This window comes from Melozone crissalis, unplaced genomic scaffold, assembly GCF_028551555.1.
Source record: "Melozone crissalis strain CALT ecotype California unplaced genomic scaffold, PUWL_Pcris_2 ptg000045l_1, whole genome shotgun sequence".
NCBI lineage: Eukaryota > Metazoa > Chordata > Aves > Passeriformes > Passerellidae > Melozone > Melozone crissalis.
This window is the reverse complement of record NW_026535823.1, coordinates 24,409,836-24,433,692: the sequence shown is the minus strand read 5'-3', so window position 1 is coordinate 24,433,692 and position 23,857 is coordinate 24,409,836. Positions and strand designations below refer to the sequence as shown.

General features: G+C 45.9%; 1 protein-coding gene across 2 annotated transcripts; it reads right to left on the bottom strand.

The window, feature by feature from the left end:
- Nucleotides 1–78: 78 nt before the first annotated feature.
- Nucleotides 79–19,042, bottom strand: RAD54L (RAD54 like). 2 transcript variants are annotated; one of them, XM_054285740.1, is made up of 18 exons: nucleotides 18,984–19,042; nucleotides 18,753–18,842; nucleotides 17,132–17,251; nucleotides 16,361–16,421; nucleotides 14,660–14,795; nucleotides 13,805–13,874; nucleotides 11,471–11,759; nucleotides 10,546–10,670; nucleotides 9,018–9,168; nucleotides 7,751–7,877; nucleotides 5,672–5,746; nucleotides 5,128–5,258; nucleotides 4,915–5,025; nucleotides 4,656–4,779; nucleotides 4,288–4,366; nucleotides 4,003–4,182; nucleotides 2,393–2,556; nucleotides 79–1,269 (listed from the first exon to the last, which is right to left on the bottom strand). In XM_054285740.1, the coding sequence occupies exons 1-18, from the start codon at nucleotides 18,984–18,986 to the stop codon at nucleotides 1,068–1,070; spliced, it is 2,238 nt and encodes a 745-aa protein (XP_054141715.1). In that variant the 5' UTR covers nucleotides 18,987–19,042; the 3' UTR covers nucleotides 79–1,067. The 2 variants fall into 2 exon arrangements, with proteins under 2 accessions (XP_054141715.1, XP_054141716.1); XM_054285741.1 differs by lacking the exons at nucleotides 13,805–13,874; nucleotides 14,660–14,795; nucleotides 16,361–16,421; ... (1 more) ...; nucleotides 18,753–18,842; nucleotides 18,984–19,042 and adding an exon at nucleotides 12,259–12,312.
- Between the last annotated feature and the right edge of the window lie 4,815 nt (nucleotides 19,043–23,857).

The following is a 23,857-nucleotide window of genomic DNA, read 5'->3' as shown; positions in this document are numbered from 1 at the left end:
ATGTCCAGCATGGGAGAGACTCAAAAGCCATCGGGCTGTGGTCCTTGACAACCAGGTCTAGGTGCTCTTGTTTTTGAGGAGAAGTATTGGACAGTATCACCTGACATCCCTTCCAACTTCTTCATTCTGTGGTCTGTGAAATAGAAACTCCTCCCTCCACTAAAGGGAGGAGAAAACAAGCTAACAAAGCCCCCAGGCTTGACCTTTTTCCACTTGAAAATTTGTACTTTACACCAAAAAATTCTTTATGTACCAAATAGCTTGCTGTTTATTTGCAATCACACTGCCCTTTTCCAGTGTCTGCAGTCATTTTACAGAGGTTTTGAATAGTTTGTTATTTTGTAACATTTTCCTAATAAAATTAAGAATCATAATGTACCAAAGTGAATTTTATTACTGTCATGTAATGTGATCTCATTAAAACACTGCCAGATATGGGGATCCTGCCCATAACAAAGCAAGTGGTTTTAGAAATGGAGTTACTGGAATAGAGCCTGATTTCCTACTGCTTTCATGATCTTTTTCAGGCCAGATGTTTGACATATGAGCTAAAATTTTTTCCCCCTGTACAAAATCCTCCTCTTCCCAAGTAATCAGCAAGGTTCACATTTCACAGCAAAAACAGATCCTGCAAGTTTTGATCAGCAACTGTAAGCCAGAGTTGTCAAAGAAAAAAACCTGACTGCACATCACGTGCTAAAAAACTCCTGGCTCAACTTAACCCTGAAGACAAAATCTGGCTGAGTAGAAGGCACAAATACCAAAGACAGGAGAACCAGTGCTAAATGTGATCAAGCATGCAAGGTCCCATTATTCCCAACAGTTCCCAAGGGGCTGTTTTTCAGGCACACAATTCAACAGCAAAGAAAAAGCCACGGACCCCTTGCTGCAGCAGACTGAACAGTGCCAAGGGCCTTGCAGCCACTCCAGAGCCACGCTGTTCTGTATCCCACAGCCACACGAGAGTCCAGCACGCACAGCTGCCCACCGCCCTTTCCTTGAAAGGGATCCAAGTGGGGCAGGCTGCCACAGAGCCTGCCCTTGTCCCCACAGGGGACAGTAACCTGTCAGGGAATCCCTCGCTGCTCCTCGTGGGAGTGGTGATGGAAGGTGAAGGTGACAGCAGCGTCCCAGGCCGCCCTCAGCACGGGGTCCTGCAGGCCGCGCCTGTCCGCGCAGTGCTGCCACTGCGACAGGTCCGACGTGCAGTCGGAGCCGGCGGGAGGGGGCCGCACCTGGTGCCCGTTCACACAGCGCCGACACTTGATCCTGCCAAGGGCACAGCAACGTCAGGGCAAGGCTCCTCTGCTGGCTCTGCCTTGGGCTGCTCAAAACCGCAGCCCAGGAACATTCGGATTAACTCCCCTGGATTTTCAGTTCTGGATTACTACTGCATTTCATTTAAACAGGTAACTACCTTCTGGTGTGCATAACAGGTTAGGAATGATTCACACATTTTGAAAACCTGGGGGGGTTCTGTTGCCATTTTCATGTTTAACCGTTTGGAAATGGTCCAGCAAGACCCTGAGGAAGTTCAGGAGGAGTTTCTCTTGAAAGGTGTGGGATGTTGCTTAAGGCAGATCTCAAGTGACTGCTGCTAACACCTTAGTAGTATTGCATCAGGACTCCTAAATTCAAAGAGCACACCATGCTCCAAAACACTCCATCCTGGCTCCCACCACAGGTACCAGGTTGTGCTCAGGCTGTTTTGGAGATGCCCCACTGAGCTGTCACTTAAGGAGACAAAGAGCAGCCAGCAGCCAGGCCAGCAAGGGCTGTTGCCATGCAGAATGGATACCTATACTGAGCTAAGCCTTGATACAGCTTAAAACTAATCCTCTTCACTTCTTGCCTGAATTAAGAGTCTTAATTTTCACAGTGAAGCATTTTCCCTGCACTCCCTGTCCTCTTTCTGGTGGCTGTAATACCACAGGTCTCTGGGCAGGGAGAGAAGGGCAGACAATGGAGAAGAGTATTATTTCCATTGCCAGAACAGCACTTGGACTGGCTTCATGAATTCTTAGCCAATGGAGAAGCCCTAGTATGGAAGCACTTCAGCATTTGCTCACCAGGAGGAGAGCACTAAGGAAGGACCAAGTTAGGCTCCACCTTGAACAGCTCTGATCAGTTTTGCTCTTTTCATTAGCTGCAGTATTTCAGTCTCCAAAACAAGTAGCTACAAGGTAGTTTGCTCACTTGTCCAGCCAGCACAGCTTTTCTAGATAGTAAAAAGGCAGGACAGCAAGAAGTGCTCATGTCTAGGCGGTTAACAGCTTCAGAAGCAGAAACACTTGGGGCTCACTCTCTAGACATCCTCCTGCTGCCTGGGAGATCCCTCAATTACACAACCAAACTTCTGCTATCCCAGCCATGAGTCATTCAGAATACTCACTTGTCATGGGTGTCACTGGTGGTGGTCTCATTCAGTGTGAAGAGCTCCTTCAGCTCCCCAAGGGAGAAATGCCTTTCTACATCCTGCTCTTCATCCACCACGCAGCTGCTCAGGGCCTTCTTGTGGGTCTGGCGCTGGAATATCTTCTCCTCTATGGTCCCTGTCTGCAGGCAAGGCAGAGATGAAGCACAGTTGGAACACTGGTGTTAAAGGAGCTCTGCATGGGATAAGTCACAGATCAAATGGCACAAAGCTGTCAGGACCACTCAGTGCCTCACCAGTACAGGTGACAGGCAAGTTTCAGAAGCTGCACTCTAACCGCATGTGTTTTGTTGCAGATCTAACTCAACTCTGCTTCTCTTTCCCTGTGGCTGCAGGAGTGGATCCAGTGGAGATACAGATGAGGAAGAGGGAGAACTGCCATTCATGGCTAAAGCTCACACACTGCACCAAAATGTGCTGACAGGAAGGAAGGGAAAGGAGCTGAGCAGCTACAGCTGCTCCCTGCCAAAAAATCCCAACTACAGTCTCCCCAAGAAGCAGAAACAAGGTCTAGCCCTGGGTGACACGAGCATCAGCACTATTTTCTGGTTCACCCACACACAGATCAATCACATCCTGCCTGGAGGGAGATGTCTGCTTCCAGAACAGATGTGCAGAAAGCCCAGCATGCTGTATTTCTAAGGTAAAAATCTAAGAGCAAAATGTCTGTTTTGCAAACAATTGTAACACCAAGGAGGGGGGTAATTAGTCATGATTTGCAGACTGATTTCCTTTTTCTAAAAGCAAAGGAGCTCCCTGCTTCCAAGTGCAAGGCCAGAGAAGAACTCCATTAAGGAAAGATGGGCAAAGAATGTCTGTTTTCTCAAAGTAAAAATAGTAATTGACAAAGGAGCCTAAGCTTATACAATAAATCCCCAAACAAAACAAAAAACCACACACATTAAAACTACCCAACAACTTCCCCCTCTCACCTCCAACCAAAACAAAAATCCCAACAGTCTGAACTAACGAGAAGTGAACAAGGGCAGAGGAGACACTTTGAAGCAGCAATCACTACTGGCACTGCTGGACCAAGTTGTTAGAGTAACCTGAAAAGTGCAGTCTCCTTCATGGTTTTCCTCTACAGAGCAGCTATCCCATCTGCTCACTGGCAGCTCCATCCCAAATGCTGCTGGAAATTCCAGGAATTGGAATTACCAGCAGCATTTAGAAACCTATTTGCTGTTTCTAAAGCACATGTACACCCAACTAAAACAGACTGCAGCCTGACTGAAAAACAGCAACTACTGCATCAGACACCCCATGAAATTAAAGAAGTCAGATGCCTAAATGACTTCAAAGGAACATCTTATCTGCAAAGCCACAGTTGTTTCTATTGCTCAGAAGCCAACCACTGCAAGAAAGCAAGGGCTGCAGTAATGACCCTCCAGCTAGAACCTTCATGGTTTTCCATGGCAACACATCTAAGGGTAGGAAGCAATTAAGTTCCAATCAATTCTGGTCACCAACACAGAAGGGTTCTTTCCCTTCTGGCCCCAATCACAGCAGCTGCAGCCTGGGCTGGCACCCAGAGCTCCATGCTGAGGAGGGGAGAGGAGTTTTCTCACCGAGAGCAGTCGGTAGATGTAGCACATCTTCTTCTGGCCGTCCCTCCACACCCGAGCCATGGCCTGCTCGTCGTTGGCCGGGTTCCAGTCGGGGTCGAACATCACCAGCCTGTTGGCCCCAATCAGGTTCAAACCACAGCCACCTGCTTTGCTGCTCAACATGAAGATGAACTCAGGGCTCTGCAAAAAGGCAGGCTTGGATTAGACTGAGGAGGCAGCCATGCTTTTACTGCCAGCACTCAGAGCAGGCAGGAGAGCTGCTCACATCTGGCAGGTTCTACTCACCGAGGGGCTGTTGAACCGTTCCACGATCTTTGCTCTCTTTTTAATGGACATGGTGCCATCCAGCCTCACGTACAGATACCTGGAACATACAGCATTTACTACTATTAAAGGAGAAAATTGTCATCATCAGCCTTGTAACAGCAGAATGGGCTTTAGAAATGTTAGCAGAGGGCCAGAGATTTTCTGCTGAGTGACCCCAGCAAACAAAGCACAAGCTACATTGGCTCCAATTCAGGAACACCGGAGCTGAAAGACAGATCACAAGTTCCTGCTGAGAGAAAGTGTAGGAATAGCCAGTTCTTTTACAGCACAGGCAACAAGTACAGTACAGTCTAGCAGGATTAAAGCAGTGAAACCCAAAGACAAACCTTCTGTTCCGGCAGAGCTTTTCAAATAGATCCAGTGTCTGAGTGTAGTTAGACACTAAAACCACCTTGTCATTACTGGTGCTTTTGGTAACAGCAAGGATGTAATCCAAAACCAGCATCTTTCCTGGATAAAAAGGAAAAGAAAGAAAAAGCTAGAGCAGATTCCCAAATTGCAGACCCTGGAGGGGCACTTGGTAAGTCACAGTCTCGTGGCTGCCTGTGTTAGGCAGCTCATCTGTACTGCTGAGTTCCACCATACCTGAAAGTTGGGGCTCCACAGATTTGGTGCTGTAGCCAGAAGGGAACAAGCCCAGGGCTCCAATAAATCCTTCTTCCTCTTCCACACACTTATCATAGATAAGAGCAGGATCTGAAGAAAAAACAGAGCTCAGAGACTGTTTAGAGTGCACAAGGGAGACCCAAAAAAAGCTGCACCAACAGTGCAAAACCCAAACCCATATGAACAACTCACGATTACAGAGCTTCTTCAAGGACGTGATGGAAGAGAGAGATGAAACACTGATTTTGCCCTCCTTCAGCTCCTCCACTGGCTTGGCTTGCTTCAGGAAGTTCTTGTACAGCTCAGTCTGCAGAGGTGTCAGTCTGAAACACAACAAGAGCTCTGCAGTCCCAGCCTGCAGTCCAACAGAAGCTCTGCTCCATCTATACAGAGTGCTCCTTTCAGCTCAGTTTTTCTAGCTATAGCACAGGCAGCTTAGAACTGCCCCCAAGGCTGCTGGTAGAGTATTGCTATCTTCCAGAGCTGGAAGAGAAGCTTGCAGAGACTGCACAGCCCAGGGCTCAGCCCTACACAGCTGCCCAGAGCTCACCAGCTGGCTGGCAGAACCACCAATAGTGGGTTGTAGCTTCAGAAGGAAAAGCAACATATTGCCAATGGCTGCAACATCACTCCTAGAGGGAAGCAGTCACCACAAGAATTGAAGGGCTTTTTGCAATTTTTCAGTCCTTCCTGTTGCTTCCACTATTTCCCAGACACAGCAGATGCTTTTTGGTACCTGCAGCAGACCACCTGTTCAATCTTCACTGGCAGGTATTTAGACAGGATGTCTGAAGTTCTCCGAATTAAACACCTGCAGGGAGAGAAATTAAGATCAGATTCTTGGATGGCTCTTGGATCACTTTTACTGATAAAATTCTGTTTTATCACGATGATTCCTCATGTGGTCAACAGACAGGATGCCAGCTACACAGAGAGAGCTCAGTCACAAGAGAAACCCTGCTCTCCCTCAGACTACCAACAGCATTTGCAATTTGAGCTACAACAGAGCAGCAGCATGACAGCAAACAACTACAGGGATCAACCACCACAAATTGTGGGTATAAACCAAAGTACAGGTATGCAACTCCCCATTTAGTCCTCAGTAGCCATCCTCAGCCAAGATGGGCTCATGGCCTGGCCCAAGATTCCAGTAAAGGATATGTCCTATGTCCTTTGGCCTCTGGAAATGCCCCATGCAGCAGTTTTGCCACACTTCAGGAAAGGTGGAATGGACTAGAAAAAGTGCTTAGCTGAGCAACCACAGTAAGAGGTGCAGAAACCCAGTTCTGCCAGGAAGCATCAAAAGTCTGTTACAAAACCTATAGAAGAAAGACAGCAGGGATATATGACAACCCCAAAATCAGTCAAAGGCTGGTAAATAAAAGAATAATCTGGTCTCCGAACCCATAAGCAGCAGGATGAAAAGTAATAGGCTTAAACTGCAGTAAGGAAGATTTATGTTACACATTAAGAGCCTTTTCTAACTGCAAAGACAGCAGTGCCCTGGAAAAGGTGTCCTAGGAAAACTGCAAGGTATTCAGTGCTGGGTGGGGGTTAAGAGATGGTTTAGGTTTTCAGTTCTAACACCTTCTACCTTAGGACAGCAAGGCTGATTAGATGCCTCTCCAGGGCCCTTCCAGCCTTACCTCTATGATTCCATACGTCTTTGCATCACTGACCCATTTGCAATTCCTACCAAATTCAACAGACTCATCTGTTACTACTTTTGTGCTTTGTCTTCCCTATTTGTGTATCATGACTGTTGCACAACAAAGGAAAGGACAAAGACCTCAACAGAGCCAGCCACAGGCATTCCTGAACACAATTTTACATCCATTTTTCATCAACTATAAAAAGAAATAAATGCACCTTGAGAAGGAATAAGCTTTTCTCCTCCCAATCTTTCCATTTTCTTAGGCTTCTGCAAGCTGATTTGATTCAAGGTCAGGACTGTCTCTATGGAGTGACTCTACTTAGTGTGAAATTTAATTTACCATTACTGTGAACTGCAGGATTGTATTTGTGATGGATACAAAAAGATCAGATTAAAAAACCAAAACAAACCAAGCAACCAAGAACTACCAAATAAAAGCCATAAAAAACAAACAATCAGAAAAAAACCCTGGTGTCTTCAACCAGCAATGCTGAGAATTCAAGAGTCTTTTCTAGAAAGTTCTTAAAGAGAGCTGAGCGATTGCCAGCAGACATGGATAAACTGATTGTACTCATGAAGAGCAAACAAGTTTGAACAGGTACCACAAATCAACCAAAGATAAAGACAGCACTTCACATCACAGAGGTGCATCTTGGGGATCAGAAGTCCCATCTCTGACACTTGTAGTCTGTCCTATCAGCCCTACAGAGCCAACAAAACTGTGTAAGTGTGAGCTGGGTTATTCTGTGACTTGGGCAATCAACAGCAGAATGGAGTGACATTCCTTATACTCCTTCTGCTCCTCAACATCTGGGTCGGATGGATCTCAAGTCTAATCCAGCCCACATTTATAGATGACATAAATAAAAGAATAATGCCTGATTATTCAGATCCCAGGAGAAAACAGAAACATAGGAGTCATAATAATCCAGTACCTGAGAGTACTGCCTGGAGGTGATGGCAGCTGATTGTGCCACATCAGTTCCATTTATCAGACTAAAGCCCCATCCTATGTGGATTTCTTTGGCAATAAATACTTGCACAATCACTTCTGAATAGATGTAACAAGCAAGAGAATTCATCATAGCTACATCTGTAATTTGGAAATATAGCAGGGCTTATAGGCAAATGCTCTGCAAAGAGGAGAGGGATGAAGTTCACCTGTTCACAATACTGATTAGCTCTTTAAGCCTCTCTTCTCCCTTGTGTCGCTCAGCTTCACTTGCATCTGCATCTCTTCCTTTCAAGATGGGCATTTCAAAATGTCTTTTAAATTCCTGTGCAGTTCCTGTATAAAACAGAAGTGAAAAGGTGACAACTACTACCAAAGAATCTTTGATCAGCATCCCACAGCCACCCCAAACACTGGGCCCAGCAGATAAAACAAACCCTCATCCCATCCATAAGATTGTTTGTTTTTTCCTAGTCAAGCAAGACTCACACAAGGCAGACAAATCAATTTAACAGATAATCATTTTGTACTCCAACAACAGTGCAAAGCCAAAGGTCACAGAATTTTACTTAAACAGTCACACACACACTGCTTTTGCTCACATTCCAGTTATACTTTTATTCCCAGATTCTGTCCTTGCAAACAACAGCACAGGCATTATCTGTGCCTACTCCAAAATTATCTGTAATCAGTTGCTTATTACTGGCCACAGGCTGAAAGTGAGAAAAATGCCTCCTGAGTGCATGCAGCTTTGCTGCAGTACTTACACCATTAACCTCATCTCAGAAAGAATGAACTGCAAGTACAGGGAGAGTAATCCTGCCCAAAGTACAGGTCAAGGGGGGCAGCTGCAAATCCCATCAGCTCCCTGTAATTACTACACAAAACTGAAGCACACAGAAAAAGCAGATGTAGAACATCTACTAGCCCATTCCATCCCTTCCTTGAGAACTCCTGGGGGCAAAACAGCTCAACAGAAAAAGACACAGCTCAAATTCTGCTTGCAAGACTAAGAATCTGATGAATTGTGTTTAACTAGAGTTGGGCATGCACTAGAATTAATGAGAAGCCTCTTGGACTGGATGCCCAACAACCTGAGATGATCATGGGAGATGAAAAAAGAAATAATTGACATTAGCACTCAGTTTCACATATTCATTTTACCTTAATTGATACCCCTTCCAAAATACCTGTTTGACTGGTGTGGTTTGCATTAGAATATTGTTTAAACAGAGCCCAGATGACACATAGTCCCTAGAACAGGGCACCCTGACCTAGGCTTTCTGGATACAAACTGGAAGAGTTTGTATCCAGAGAAGCCTCACAGAATCACAGAGTTGTTTGAAGTAGAAAAGACCTTAAGAGATCATCTAGTTACAAACCCCTGACATCATTTTTCACCAACATCTCAGTTGTTGCTTTTGCTGGCATCAAGGGACGCCTGGCCAGCACCTTCCCCTGCCTCCCATCTCTTACCCAGGATGCCTGAATTGACAAAGTGCACCAGGCTGAAATACTCCAGCAGGTCATTCTGAATAGGGGTGCCTGAGATAAGGACTCGTCGAGGTGTGTTTAAGCTGTTGAGAGCCTGGTAGGTTTGGTTTTCAGAGTTCTTCAGTCTGTGGCCCTGTAAAAAAAAAATAAAACCAGAAAAGGAATAAGGCTGATAAATCCAGTGGCCCTGTAAGGAAGCAGCTTGGAGAGCCATATCAGCACTGATAACAGGCATCTCACCACTCTGCCCATTCCTGGTAGGGGAGTAAGTGTTGCAACAAACTTGTCTCAAGGACCAGGATCTAGTGAAAAACCTTTAGCCATTGTGTGAGGAAACAAGACATTAGAAGCTTCCCAAACCAGGACTATCTGAGCTCCACCCAGGCAAGAAAGCCTACCATGAAAACAGCAACCATCACACAATATAACTTATAACTCTAAGAACTGCTCCCTGTTCAAAGATGGGAATGTTGTCAGCACTGAACTCTGGACCAGTAAAATTGTTTAATTCAAGGTCAAGACCACTAACTACCCAGATCACCTATCCAGAGGACTATACAGAGGACTGCCAGACCTTTGCACACTAATAAAAAGAGGTTCTTCACCTCTTACAGTGGTAATCTGAACACAGGCCCCATTTCTCATGCCTGGGAAAAGCAACTTTATTAGCATCTGAGTGCTGGGTAGGACCAAGCACATGTGATGAGATGCTTTTTATGAGTGCCAGACTGCAGCAGAGGTGAGTTATTTTTTGGAAATGTATAGAAGCCACAAGGCCAAGGACATGGGTTTCCAGATTCCCTAGGTGCTAGCCTCATTCCAGAGGCACTGAGAGGTGTAGGCAGTCATGGGCTCACAGATAAAAGGTTTATGGGAGCCACACTCCTGAGGACACACTCTTTTTAAGACCCACTTGGCACTGCTTTGGCAAATACAAAGTCAAACCACTGGGTGGCACCCCTATTTAATAAATTCCTTCTACCCAGCAGCAGAGGATAGCTCAACCCCTGCAGGTCCCAGCCTGATCGTTTCACGGAGGCAGAGGACACTTGTTTTATTTTGTCCTTCAAAGCAACTCTGGCTTTCACTACCTATAACCACAAATAGGGAATGACAAATGAAAAAACAACTCAGTTTTGGTCATGTGAAAGCAGAGCTGGACACACACCAATGCATGAAAACCAGCAAGCCAGGGCACTACCAACAGACAGGCATGGACCTCCCTTCTGGTACATATTTCACATGGAGAGGGCCCTAGTAGGGACCCACCATGGATCTACAAGTGGATGCAGTTACCACCAGCTGGATTTTTTTCATGAAGACATCTCTCCCACTCAGGCTCACACAGTATGATTGATCTTACTGAGAGCCTCTGAAACACCAGAATGGGTGCTGTCCATAGCTAAGTGTTGTATCCCACTGTCCACTCTGCTTTAAGAAAGCAGATCCAGTTTCACGCAGATGTTGAGAAAACAGCAGGAATGGATTCCCCTTAGAGGTGCCCCCATACCTCATCACAGATGACCAGCCCCACAGTGCCCTTCTGCAGCACCTCAGCGTGCAGTCTGAAGGTCTCGTAGGAGATTATCAGGATGGGTGAGGGCACTCGCCGGCCATGCTGGTTCATAAAGCCAGCTGCAGATGGGAAGGGAGAAAAGGAAAAGAGAAAAAAAAAAGGATGAGGAAAACTAATAGAAAACAGGTCAAATGGTCAAAACATTTGCCTTAAAATTTAGGAAAACCCTTCCACCCATATATACTCATTCTCCTTTCCCCACAACTATTAACATTTCCACGTCCCTTCTGCCTCCTTTCCTGGACTACCCCAACACCTGACTAGATTTGCATGGCAAAAGATGAACTATTGAACATATGAAGAACGACTGAGGGAGCTGGGGTTGTTCAGCCTGGAGAAAAGGAGACTCAGGGGTGACCTTATCACTCTCTTCAGCTTCCTGAAGGGTGGCTGTGGTGAGCTGGGGGTCGGTCTCTTTCTCCGGGCAACAACTGACAGAACAAGAGGACACAGTCTCCAGCTGCGCCAAAGGAGATACAGGCTGGAATTAAGGAGGAAGTATTTTACAGAAAGAGTGGTCAAATACTGGAATCATCTACCCAGGGAGGTGGTAGAGTCACCATCCCTCGAAGAGTTTAAAAAAAGAATGGATGTGGCACTTGGTGCCATGATCTAGTTGAAGTGTTAGAACATGGGCTGGACTCGATGATCTTAAAGGTCTCTTCCAACCTAGAATTTCTGTGATTCTGTGATTTTATTACCAAACATGCAAGATCTAAACACGTTAGTGGGGAGACAGCCATCAGTCTGCAGAGATCCAGTGACTGCTCAGAGATGTTCCATGAGCAGCTGCAGCCTTGTTCCAATGCAAGACTTTGACCCCAACCGCCAAATACCCAGACTGCAAACATTTCTGTACCTAGTTTACGGTCAATCTCTTCTTTGGAGCCTCCATCAATGGCCAGTGGCTGGATCCTTCCCCCCAGCCATTTCTCTACTTCATTGTACCAGTTTCTCACCAGGCTGGAGGGAGACACCACCACGGCTTTCTCGATTTCGGGCCTGCAGTCCGGGCTTTGCCGGAGCAGCGTCCACATGAGTGTGATGCACTGCAGAGTTTTGCCCAGCCCCATTTCGTCTGCCATGATGCAGCCATGGCTCCCAGGGATCCGCCGGCTCGTCACACAGTCCCAGAGGAATTTCACCCCCTGCCAAAAAATTGTTCTCTCAGAGCAGGATGGGGACATCAGCAGAGTGACAACTTCATTACCACAATGCACAGGGCTGACAGCACAGCAAACAGCAGATCCGTGTAGCACGCGCATCCCTGGGGACAGGCAGTGTTCTAATGAGACAGAGGGAAACCATCCGAGGCACAGCTAAAATGCTGCCACATCTGGAGTAAACAGCACTACTGGTGCCAACAAATACCTCAAAACATGCACAAAATCTTGCTACATTTTTCTTGTACAATTCTAACCAACTTCTGAACATGAATTCCCAGAAATTTCTACCCTTGGCTGCATTAGACAGGGCCTGGCCATGAACTAACATGCATCAATCATTTCAAAGAGGTTTATCATCTTAACACCACCAAATCAGGTAATTTCAAAGAATCAGAGTGAGTAGGGTTGTCTCTGCTGCCCAAATAATTCCCAGAACACCATTATCAGCCCTTCTAATTTCTGCCTAAAAGCAGTGACTCACCTGGGGGCTCAAGGACCAAAGCAGATTTAGCTTTAGAGAAGACACAGGGCTGAGGTTTTAACCCATGTCACATGGTGGGAGAAGAGCTCAGCCCTGCATTAGGCCCTGACACATCACTGAGAGAGATAAAGGGGGGATGGGGGGGAAGAGACAAACTTCAAAATGTTCTTGTACCATATGATGATAAGAGAGTCAAAGAAAACCAGGGCATTGTGCTGGGAATGTACAAGCTAAACACACCTGCAATGATTCATCCTCTCCACTACTTAGGACTTGAAGATAGAGCACCTTTACCTGCACTTTCAAGTCCTTTTCTTTCTTTCTTAGACTTTTAGTAACAGGCTAATGGAATTTAAGCCAGTTGAACAATTTTGAACTTCATTACTGACTATAAGACTACATTTTGCTGCAGAACCAGCACCTGGGCAAAAGTCACAACAAAGTTGAAGCAAAGCTGTACAGCTATGTAGGAGCATCAGCTGAATACAGCAGCATAGGAATCCTAGCAGGCAGAGACTTATTAGTCAGGCTAAAGCAGAAATTGCTTTATCATCAACATTTACTTGCCAAAACCAGTGTGCCTAGGACACCAACATAATTTTGACTACTTGACAAAAGCACCAGCAGGCAGCAGCTTACCCAAAACCAGAGTGCCTCCAGCTATGCACCCAGAGATGAGAATTACACCAGATCACAGGTTCATTGCCAGATCCGAGATAAAACTACAAGCCATGAGCAGCCTACCATGCTTTCATTGCCATCTGAAGATCTCCCATGCAGGGACACATCTAGCTTTACCTGCTCAGCCTGCAAGATCAGCAATCACAGCTTCCATCTGTGCTCCCTCCAGGCTTAAATGATAATATATTGCACCTGGGATGAACTTCCAGCTGTCCAGAAGATACATCAGATATTTGGAGAGCTGTAGCCACTGCTGCCATCTTATGATGTTGCACATATTTACAACATAAAATGGTTTTGGCAGCCTGCATCAAATTTCATGTCTGCATAGGTCAGGCACAGCTCACACCTACCAAGGGCAGCCTCCAAACAAAGCACACTGAAGCAGGAGCCTACTCTACACTTTGTTAGGAACCATGGTACCAGAAATTGGAGCCTCAGTGTTTCCTGGCTCAGGGACAGCAGATCCAATCAATTCTGCTGAGCAGTAAAACAGTGGTGGACAGTTTGCCCTGCCTGACTCAAAACTGGACTGCAGTATAGCTTATTGCCACTATACCCCATCACCGTTCACACTGAATTCTACCCAGCAGAGCTACATCTCCAGACTTTAATGTAAGTAAAAGCAGGACTTTCAGCCCTGACTCTTGGCTTGAAAATGGACAGGAAGTATTGTCATCATTCAGGCCTCTCAGAGGATGCTTAACACAAATGCCTCACTTGGAATTTGCAAAAGACTGGAATCTGTTAGATGTCAGTCTGTGAGGTCTGGGCAGACCTATAACAACTCCAGCAGAGGAAATGTGGCTTTGTGAAATGGAACAAATCCTCCAGCCACACCCTCAGGTCCCAATGGAAAACTTACTTCTCTCTGATGGGGTCGTAAAACACGGCTGAGGACAGGATCCACCACGACATGGACAGGTGCCTTGTCCCTGCAGGAGGCAGTCAAGGAAGAAGAGAGCGTGATTGAGGAATTTGGCACATGTTTAGGTTTTGGTAAATCTCATTGTTATAATTGAGGACTCTCCTGTGGCACAGGGAAAGCAACTTCAAACAAGAAAGTGAAAAATGGATTAATTCAGCTCTGAGAATGAAGTTAGAGACCTGCCCACAGTCTGAAACATCAGCAAAGCCATGTATGTGGGCTGTGGTTAAAACAAGGGCAGAATGTGGTTCAGAGACACAGTTAAAAAGTCAGTATTGTTTTTCTTGTTTCTATAACAATATCGTAACTAAATTTCTGGAGAAAGAAACTCCTCCCTCTGTCCATGAAGATCCACTTGACAGCCTTCTTAAGTTATAACAATAGCACAAAAGAAACTACTTCAGAAAAAAAAACAGTAGGCAGCCTAATATTTGACAGTCATCTCCCTTTGCTTGTCCTTAGATGCTGATGTTTCCTGACTAATGACTAAGGCATGAGATTTTCTAAGCAACTTCTCCATGCATGTACGCTCATTCCCTGCAACAGGTTTAAATTTTTGATGCATGAGAGATGTAACAGTCAGTGAAAGAACACAAACAACACAAACTAGTCCAGCATGGGTACATTCCTTCTTTGACTGTAACCATACCTGAACCAATTCAGGCAGAATACTTGGAATAGAAATCCCCTTGATGATCAGACCCCATCTCAAACACATTTGGGAGAAAAGCACATAAACCTACGGCCAGAAAGAGGTCAGAGCTGCAGCATTCATGCCAGGTGATGACTCACTTGTCTATTTTCAGCTGGTCATGGGCACTCAGCACGGGGGGCTCGTACAGAACCAGAGCTCCCTCCTCAAATGGGTCATGGAGAGGACCCCTCACTCCTGCCCGTTTGACTCCCAGCGAGCGCAAGCCCAGGGGCCCTGAAATGGAACAAAGGCACAGCTCAAACAACAACATCTTCCTGGAAGCAAGCAGGGCCTGGCAGCAGAGTCTGATCACACCCAGGAACAGTGAATTAATTGGGTGCTGGAGCAGAGGTGCACGCACAGCTGGTGCACACAGCAAACCTAAGCAGGGCCGTTGTTTGGCAGCACAGTGGGAAGCTCTGCAGCAGGAAAAAACAGAACCAAGGAACAGAGACAAAGAGGGAGCAATGGCACTGCTTACCCAAGGTGGTGGTTCTAGTTTTTCTGAAAGCCAAGGAGGGTTCCAGAATGTACATCTCAACAGCCCAACAAATACACTCCTACATATAGAATATGCTGGGTGAAATTCTCTTTTGGGGTCACCTAACCCAGACTTAGCTAGAGTTGTATCTTTGATGCAAGGTCAGGAACTGATCTTTAACAGGGATGGAGTTCTGCAGCACCACAGCCAATATCATATTGTCACTACCTGCTCTGGGGCATTATTTTCTCTCTGCTGAGCAATAGTAGATGTTTGGCCTTGGAGCCAATTTCTGTGAAAAGCAGAAACCAAGCATGAGTCCCTTTTCCTAGTACTGTATTTGATGTCACAGTTTTGAAATAGAGATGAACACAAGAACATACATAAGAATTCCTTTTCCCATCAAAACTCAGGCAACTGTGCTTCCAGGATTGATTTTGCTCTAAAAAGATTCAATCAGTCTATCTGTCCACTGTTTACTAAAGCTCCTTGCAAAACAGGAGTGTACGACAAGCTGAGGCAGCAATGCACACAGAACAAGAGAAAAAGAGCAGAAGAAACAGCCCCTTTCCTTAATTAAGAGAGCAAGGTAACAGCCACAGAAAGCAGCTTTCCCAGTTACAGTTCTGTGAGCCTCCTGACAAATCCGCTTCTCCAGCAGTGAGTTTTGCCAAACTCTTCTGGGGCTTGTCATTCCATATTCAGTGGCTGCTTACAGACACTTTTATTACTAAAGTTTGAGTGAAATTGGTTGCTCTGCATTTGAGTTTTTCAGCTGGAGGGTGAAGGGGAAGCAGGGGACATGAACAGGCCCATTTGTTTCTGAGATCTTATGTTTCACTGATTCAAACCAGCCGAGGCTTTGAACTTCAAAACAATCTCGTTTTGAAGATCACCTTGAGGCTCAACACTCCAAGCCAAGTAGAAAGAAAACTGGCACATACAATCTTTTTCACCACAGCCTTCTGTCTGTTAGCATCATTATTTAAATGACAAACCTTCATGGCTTGGAATTCATTTTGCTTTTGTATTTGTGATACAGTGTAAAATCTCCTGGCACTACATCAAATACATAGCACTAAGACTATAAAATCCAATTCTGAAATGTAGGATTATCCAAACTAAACACTAGTAAGAAATATGAAGACTTTGCTAATATGGCAGTATTTTTCTTTCAAAATTAAGTCAGGATATCTGGAACATATGCATCAGTGCAAAAAATAACAATAATCCCCACAGATATATTTGACAGGCCTAAGCATCATCTGTTTTACCCAAGTCAGCCAACACAGACAATCCTTAAACCTCCTCATCTTACCTTTATAATTTGGAATGGGGACTTTGAAGGGTTTGGACAAAATACTGCGGATAAAAGCCTCCTAGGAATTCAGAAAGAAAACACATTTCAAAAGTCTGAAATCAGAGATTGCTCAAGAATGCAAGTCCAGGACATTTTTTGAGAACTCAGTTTTGCCAAGTACTCAGTGTCCCTCTATTTAATCTACTCAAGCTTCAACTCCAACTACTTTCAAGACTATCCAAAAGGAAGAAAGTCACAATTCAGCACAATTTCCTCCACCACTTCTACTTTTCAAAACTATTTTCCTTTAGGTTTTCTAATACATGAAATTGATTTTTCATAGCTCCCATCTTCCTAAACACACTGGCTTTTTTCACTTCTTTAAAACTTACTGCTCCCTGCTTGGTAATTTAGTCAGGCAACTCATTTCCTGCAAAGGAGCTGAGTTACCAGTGCAGGGACATCCATGCTGGATCAGCAAGCACCCAGCTAGGCCAGCAGTGGAAGCCCAGAGAGAACTGGGCAGCCAGACAGCATTTAACCCAAAGCAACTCACAGCTCTGGGTACTGTCCTTCACCTGGGCTTTACAGAACTCCCTCATTCAGGATTTCCACTACAGCAAGCTCGCTCAGCACAGCTCCTTCAACAATAAAGGGCTGGAGCTGGCAAAAAGCCTCTCCAAAAGACTTTGTGTCTGCATAATGCCCCAGTTTAAAAGGAGCCATGGAGGCACTGGGAATTCCTTGCTGGGTGAGCAGTGTGTGCAGCAGCAGCAGAACCCCACTCACGTGCTGGCTGCTGTCCAGGCAGTGGGGTCTGTTGGTCAGCGGGGCCAAGGGTTTGCGGAAAGGCGAGCGGTAACACTCCCCACTCTCTGCCTCAGCAGCTGCCTTCTGCCTCTTCGGGCCCTGGAACACAGAACAGACCCAAACAGCTCAGGGGGAGCAGAGATGCTCTGCAGCCACGCTCAGCAAGCACCAAAGCACACAGACCATTGCCCAGGCACTGGAGCAGCTCTGAGCACACGCAGCCATCACTCACCTCCGCTGCCAAACTCACAGAGCAAGGTCACTGAACCTTGGAGTTTGATTTACATAAAGCTTAAAGCATTCTCCTAGTTAAGAAAATAACTACCACTTTCTAACCTGTAAAAGGGCAGGCTTGTGCACACTAACATTTGCGCTGTCCCGCCACTCAAAAGCAAAAACAAAATTAAGAAAAGGAAGGGTCAGTAGCATGGAACAAACTACATCAGAGTCCCCAGAGGCTCCATGGCACCTGGTGTTATGCAGGTGGAAGGCCTTGCACTGAATCCTACATTTCAGACACTTAGAAAAGCATGAAAATAAATAAGTTATTGATCTGTTTCCTGATTTAACACAGTCCTCTTCAGCGTGAGGCATGGTTTCGACCACCTGCTGGCGCACAAAAAATGGATCTGACATAGAAAACATTGCATAAAACTCTTTAACTTGTATAATCTAGAACATTACTGTAAATTAGGATTAGGGCTGGTACTCGTATCATTATAAATGCCTAAACGAGGTCTTTACTGTCTCTTACAGATAATCAGTGAAACTGATCCTCCCCCTGTCCTGTTACAAAAATATGTAACATTCTGTCTTGAACAGCCTAGTTACTGAGAGGAATGGCAGATTTGTCTTTACAAACAAGCTGTGGGTCTGCTGGTAGACAAAACTAGCACTAGGAGATAAAGGAACAATGGGAAGGATTCCACTGATTGATGAATAGAAAAAGATATTTGCTTTTACAAATAAGCTTTAGGTTTGCTGATAAACGAAATTAGACACTGAGAGATGAAAGAAACAATGGGGAAGAAAAACCCCTAAATTCCGTAAGAATTAAAAATGAAAGGGGAGGATTATCATCAGAGGGGAATCTTTGGTATCAAGCGCATTGGAGAGTCTGTACCTCTCAAGTACCTCAGCCAATAGGGAGAGAAGGGAAATGCGGCCGGGAAATTAAGATAAAAAAGAGGCTGTGTCCTCCAAAAGTTTGAGAGATCCCAGAGGAATGCCCCATGGCCTCTCCCTTTATTCGAATAAAGTCAGAAAAGACTCCTCTGTCTCCTTTTTGGACATAAACCTCTGGGTTTGTAGATTAATTTTCTTAACATTACCCTTCCTTTCACACAGCCCTCGAAGCTCTCACAGGGATAAGTTTTTCCACAACCACGAAGCACCATCTGTACACAATGAAGTTCTTCCACCAGCCACACGCCGAGACACAAAGTTTCACGGCCGCACAGACGCGATGAGCAGAGGATGGGGATGCTCAGGCACCGGGAGTGACTCGGGCAGCGCCGCCCGCATCCCCCTGCCCCCGGCTGCGGCGGGCTCACACGGGGCCGGGGACACGCGGGGCCGCATCCCGGCACCCCTCGCTCACCGTCGGGGGCCGCCAGTCCTCCTCCTCCTCTTCCTCATCTTCATCGCCCGCCTTCCTCTTGGCCAGCTGGCTGGGGGCCAGGCTCCTCCTCTGGAATAGAGGCACAGCACACACAGTGAGGGGCCAGGAGGTTCCTGGCACTGACACAGACACTGACACAGACACGGACACAGACCCCCGGTCCGGTCCCCATTCCCCCCCCCCCCCCCCCCTCCCCCTCCCCGTACCCACCATCGCCTCACGGGAGCGCGCGGACGCGGTAACAGCCCGCGCGCGCCGCTGGCGGGAAAACCGCCGGGCTGGCTCCGCCCCCCCGCGCCCACAGGCATGGCCAAGCGAGCGCCGAGCGGCACCAGAGCCGCATCATCGACCCGCTCGGGGCTCCGCGGAGGGAGCGTGTGGCAAAGAAATGCACTCCACTACCTTTAAATATACATATATATATATAAGAATAAAAGGATTTGAGATTTATCATGAGGTGTTAAAAGGGGGACTGGGAGAGAAAAAGGAGGGAAAAAAAATTCTGTCCAAAGAAATGTCCTGTTCCCTTCAAGCAGGAGTAGCCCACAGAAGCTGCGCCCCAGAAGAGTCAGGGTGTGAGACTGTAGCAGGATTCAGTACAAAGAATAAACTGAGCCATCAGTACAAGGAATAAGCAACTGAGCCATTTCTTTGGATCTTCAGCATCTCTGGTGCTGGCAGTGAGGGGAAGGGAGCCATCCCCACACAAAGGTGTGAAGGCCAGAGCAGGGCCATGGCTGCAGTGAATGCTGGCAGCAGGAATTACAGCCCTGGCTGTCATGGTGGGCACCAGGAAAGAGCAGTGCAGAAGGGGAAGCTGTGCCTTTACAATTTTGCCTCAATTTGGCACAATCTTAGGTTATTTTGTGTGAAAAAATGCGTATTTTATGATTGTCTTTTCACAAATGTTAAAATGAATATTATGTGTGTTGTGTTAGAAAGTAATGTATTCATTCTCTTAAATAGTGTATTAAATACAGTTTTTGGTTATAACAAAATGTTAAAATAGAAACTATGCTATGTAGGATACTTTTTTTCTAAAGGAAGGACTCACACTGAGATAGCAGCCACAGGACACCTAAATCTTTCAGAGAAAGAGAATTTATTGCTCCATTATCAGGAGAAATGAACTTCTTCCCATCTCACTTGGGCAGGATGATGCTGTTAGGATTAAGATGATGACCAGACAGAATCCTGTGTTTGAATGGAATTTATGCATCCTGTATGAGATGTATGAATATGCAACAGGCTATTGTTTTTAAGGGTTAATTCTTTGTTAATGGGTGTCCTTTTTCAGCTTATGCTGCCCAGAAAAAGGTACCCAGAGGTCTGTAACTCTTTGTTTCTATTGTCTCATATTGTCCTAATTCAAATTGCCCAAATTATTATTACTCCAATTGTATTACTATTTTTATAACCATTTTATTACTATTAAACTTTTAAAATTTTAAAAACAAGTGATTGGTGTTTTCACGTTTTGTGAGTTTCCCTGTTCCGACAGGTTTGACATTACCTATACTGTGTATGACATGATGGCTGACCCAAAACCTCTGATTATGGGCCAGCATCGTTTTCTGCACCCATGGAACAAAGAGCACCCTAAAGGCGATTTTTGAGGGTTCAGGGCAAAAAAGCAAACTCAGGGCAGCAACAATTTCAGCGTGGATTTGTTTTCCTTCCAAGAGAAGGGCGGCTGTCCCCAGGAAGGAGCGAGGCGTTGGCTGCTGCAGGGATCACAGCTGACATGATAAATGAGGGCTGGTGCTCAGCAAGCAATTTAAAGGACAGACTTTTACAGGGTGCAAAACCACAGCTAAATTATCCTTCTGGCTACACAGGGAAAACCCCAAACAAGGAGCCAAGTCCTCTGACACGTGCAGTTAACACTTCCATTGCCGGATAGGAAAGGCATCCTTCTCAGGATGAGATTCCCACGCAGCTTGTGGGGAAGAGGTGCTGCTTGCAGGTCTTGGAGCACATCCTCCAGAGCCTGCGGGTTCCTGGAGGCTTCAGAAGCTGTGACAGCATTAATAGATCTTGGGGAACCTGACAAATCACCAGACATTGTCCATGGATCACCTTGGGGACAGACAGGGAGTGAAACGTGGCTTTTAGTGCAGTCCAGCAGAGCAAACATATTCAACACCCTGCAGCTCTTTGGACTTTGTCTTTTCTCCCTCCTCCAAGGAGTAAAACAAGAAAGGGGAAGATGGATTTCCCCTTTGTTGGTTGTTTCACTGGTAAACCTGGGAAATAAATGCAAGAAATTATCAGTGCCACAGCTGCCCCACATCAAGAAAGCACCTTTGGCAGTGTCCCCACCTCCATTAACAGCCTATTTCACTATTCAGTTTATTAAACATCTACACTAATACTGTTATTTACCTTTAAAACATAAAATAAAGTGGATATAAGACAAAGCCAAATTCTTGCATCTGTAGGACTTGAGGTGTAAGTGGGCATGGATCACCCCCTGAATATCTAGGGGTGATAGGGTTAAGGGCCTTAACTTTACTTTTTTCCCCTGTCTTTTTCAAGTCCATCCATTTACCAGTATTTTATTCCCAAAGCTCTTTCAGAGCTCCATGATGAATGTCAGATATTGCAATTACTGGCTCACTGGGCAGAGAGTGGTTCTATAGGAAGGTAATTGGCTATTTTTCCTGGCATGAATAATATTCACAATAATAGCCTCCCTCTGCATGGCTCTGAGAGCAGTTCTGCTGTGTGCTTTTTTCCCTGCAATGGGAACAGACACACTTTATGGCCCAGGCCATGCTGGGTCAATAATAAAGCGAAGGGGAGGCAAAATTCCTGCTCCATGTAGAGCAGCAGGAAAGATCTTAGTCTTCTTACACCCAACTGCTGTGGGCTCTATCCTGCAATGGCTTTTCTCTTCTAGCCATTCATGACAAGTCCCAGAGGGAAATTTGGGGTGATGCCAATGTCTGAGTGCAACCAGTCCCCTCATAAGGCAACCACACTGCAGGCCTGGGGCAGGGTGGACATGCAAGAGGGACTTCCTTCACAGAGAAACTGGCCAAGAGGTCCAGCAGAAAGAAATATTTTTGTTATTTCTCCAGAAGGGAAGATCAGAGGGGTTCACAAAGCAACAGGAGCAGCCAGGGACCAGGTCAGGGCTGTGGGTCCCAAAACAGGCACTGCTCAGCTTCTCTTTCCCACTCTCCTCTCCAAACCAGCACCTTCAGGCAGAGGTTAAGTTCTCCCCTCTTCCCTTCTCTAATTACACAATTTACTCCTTTTCTACTGTAATCAGCTCCTATTTATACAGCCCTGAGAGATCACAGGATAATCACCATGGGGAATAATCCTGTCATTTCCCTTGCTGTCTCTGCAGGATACTGAGTCCCTCCAGCACAAGCAAGGAGAGGGGAGGATGCCAAATATCTTCCTCGGGGACTCTAGAATTAGGCAAAAAAGCAGTCCAAAAATATTTATTGTTTGTATTGTTGGTCCACATCAAACAGAGCCTGTCTTCCAGTCACCACCATGGTATGAGCTCATGGCACTCCCTGGGACCAGCCACCACCACATTTCCCTGGGACCACTGATACACTCACATCCTGTGGGTGCTGTGGTGCTCCACTGACCTCCCTGACTCGTGGGATCTCCCTTCTTTTACACCCTCCCCCTTTTTTTTTCTTTTATTTTTGAGGCTCCTTCCTTTTCTATGGAATGCAGGCCTTCCCCTGCATTCCCCAGAAACGTTCCTCACAGAAATTTTAAGAAATGTTGTGGAAGAACTGGTGCTTCTAACCCAGCTCTTCACAGGCAAGAGAACTTGTGACCTTTGTAGCAGGCAGAAAACAGCATGAGGAGAGATAATACAAGAAAATATCTCCTAATGGAAGGACACCTCAGACCTTGTCTAACAGCTCCAGCCACTCTGCAATGGAAAGGAGAGGCTAAAATCTGTAATTATGACCAGAAGGGCAGAGGTACAGCTTTAACAAAATTCAGCAGTGCCACCTGGGTTTTCTCAGATGAAGCTCTGAAGGGACCAGGACTGCAGGATGCACCAGCATGGTTTGACCATATTCACTTGAGAAAGTAATTAAATATCCGTCCAGTTAATTCCTTTGCAAACCACGAGAGGGAAACTGACAATGATCATACAAAGTTACTGCCAGCTGGAGTTGTGATCCCATCTCATCACCACCGGAGACAGCTCATCTGCCCTCCCAACTTACTGAGAGGGAAAACACCGAGTGCTTTGAAAACATGAACTTCAGGGAGAGAAATCCTTTTCCTTTCTGGAGGCCAGGTGCCATTCCACACCCAGGCAGGTCACAGGCTGAAAGGAGGCAGGAGATCCCAGCCCTGCTCCTGGCACATTGCATGTTACACCCAACAGAGCACAGCCAGGAGCCCAGAGCGATGTGAGTCAGCGCTGATGCACATCCCACCCCCAGCCAGTCTGGGTGCTGAGCTGGCACAGCCTGCAGCCCTTACAGCTGTGCCTGGCAGGGGAGGGCTGACCTTCATCCCACCCTCTCCATCACCCACTGCAACCAGGGCACAGCTCTGTGTCCCTCGGCGGGGTGGCACAGCTGGGTGACACTGTCCCAGTCACTCTGGGGGCTCTTCCCCTTCAAACATTACTGTTTCTTTTGGTTCATTTGACTCCTGTCCCTTTAGCTCCTGTGGTACCTAATCCTTATGTGAAAAACGCCAATCGCTTGTTTTTAAAATTTTTAAAAGTTTAATAGTAATAAAATGGTTATAAAAATAGTAACACAATTAGAATAATAACATTTTGGACAAATTGAATTAAGACAATATGAGACAATAAAAACAAAGAGTTACAGACGGTCCGGGTACCTTTCTCTGGGCATCACGAGGCCCAAAAAGGACACCCGTTAACAAAGGATTAACCCTTAAGAACAATAGCCTGTTGCATATTCATACACTTCATACATGATGCATAAATTCCATTCAAACACAGGATTCTGTCTGGTCAGTGTCAACTTCTTCCTTGTAATCCTAACAGCGCCTCCAAGGTGGGAAGAAGTTCGTTTCTTCTGATAAGAAGGCAATAAATTCTTTTTCTCTGAAAGATTTAG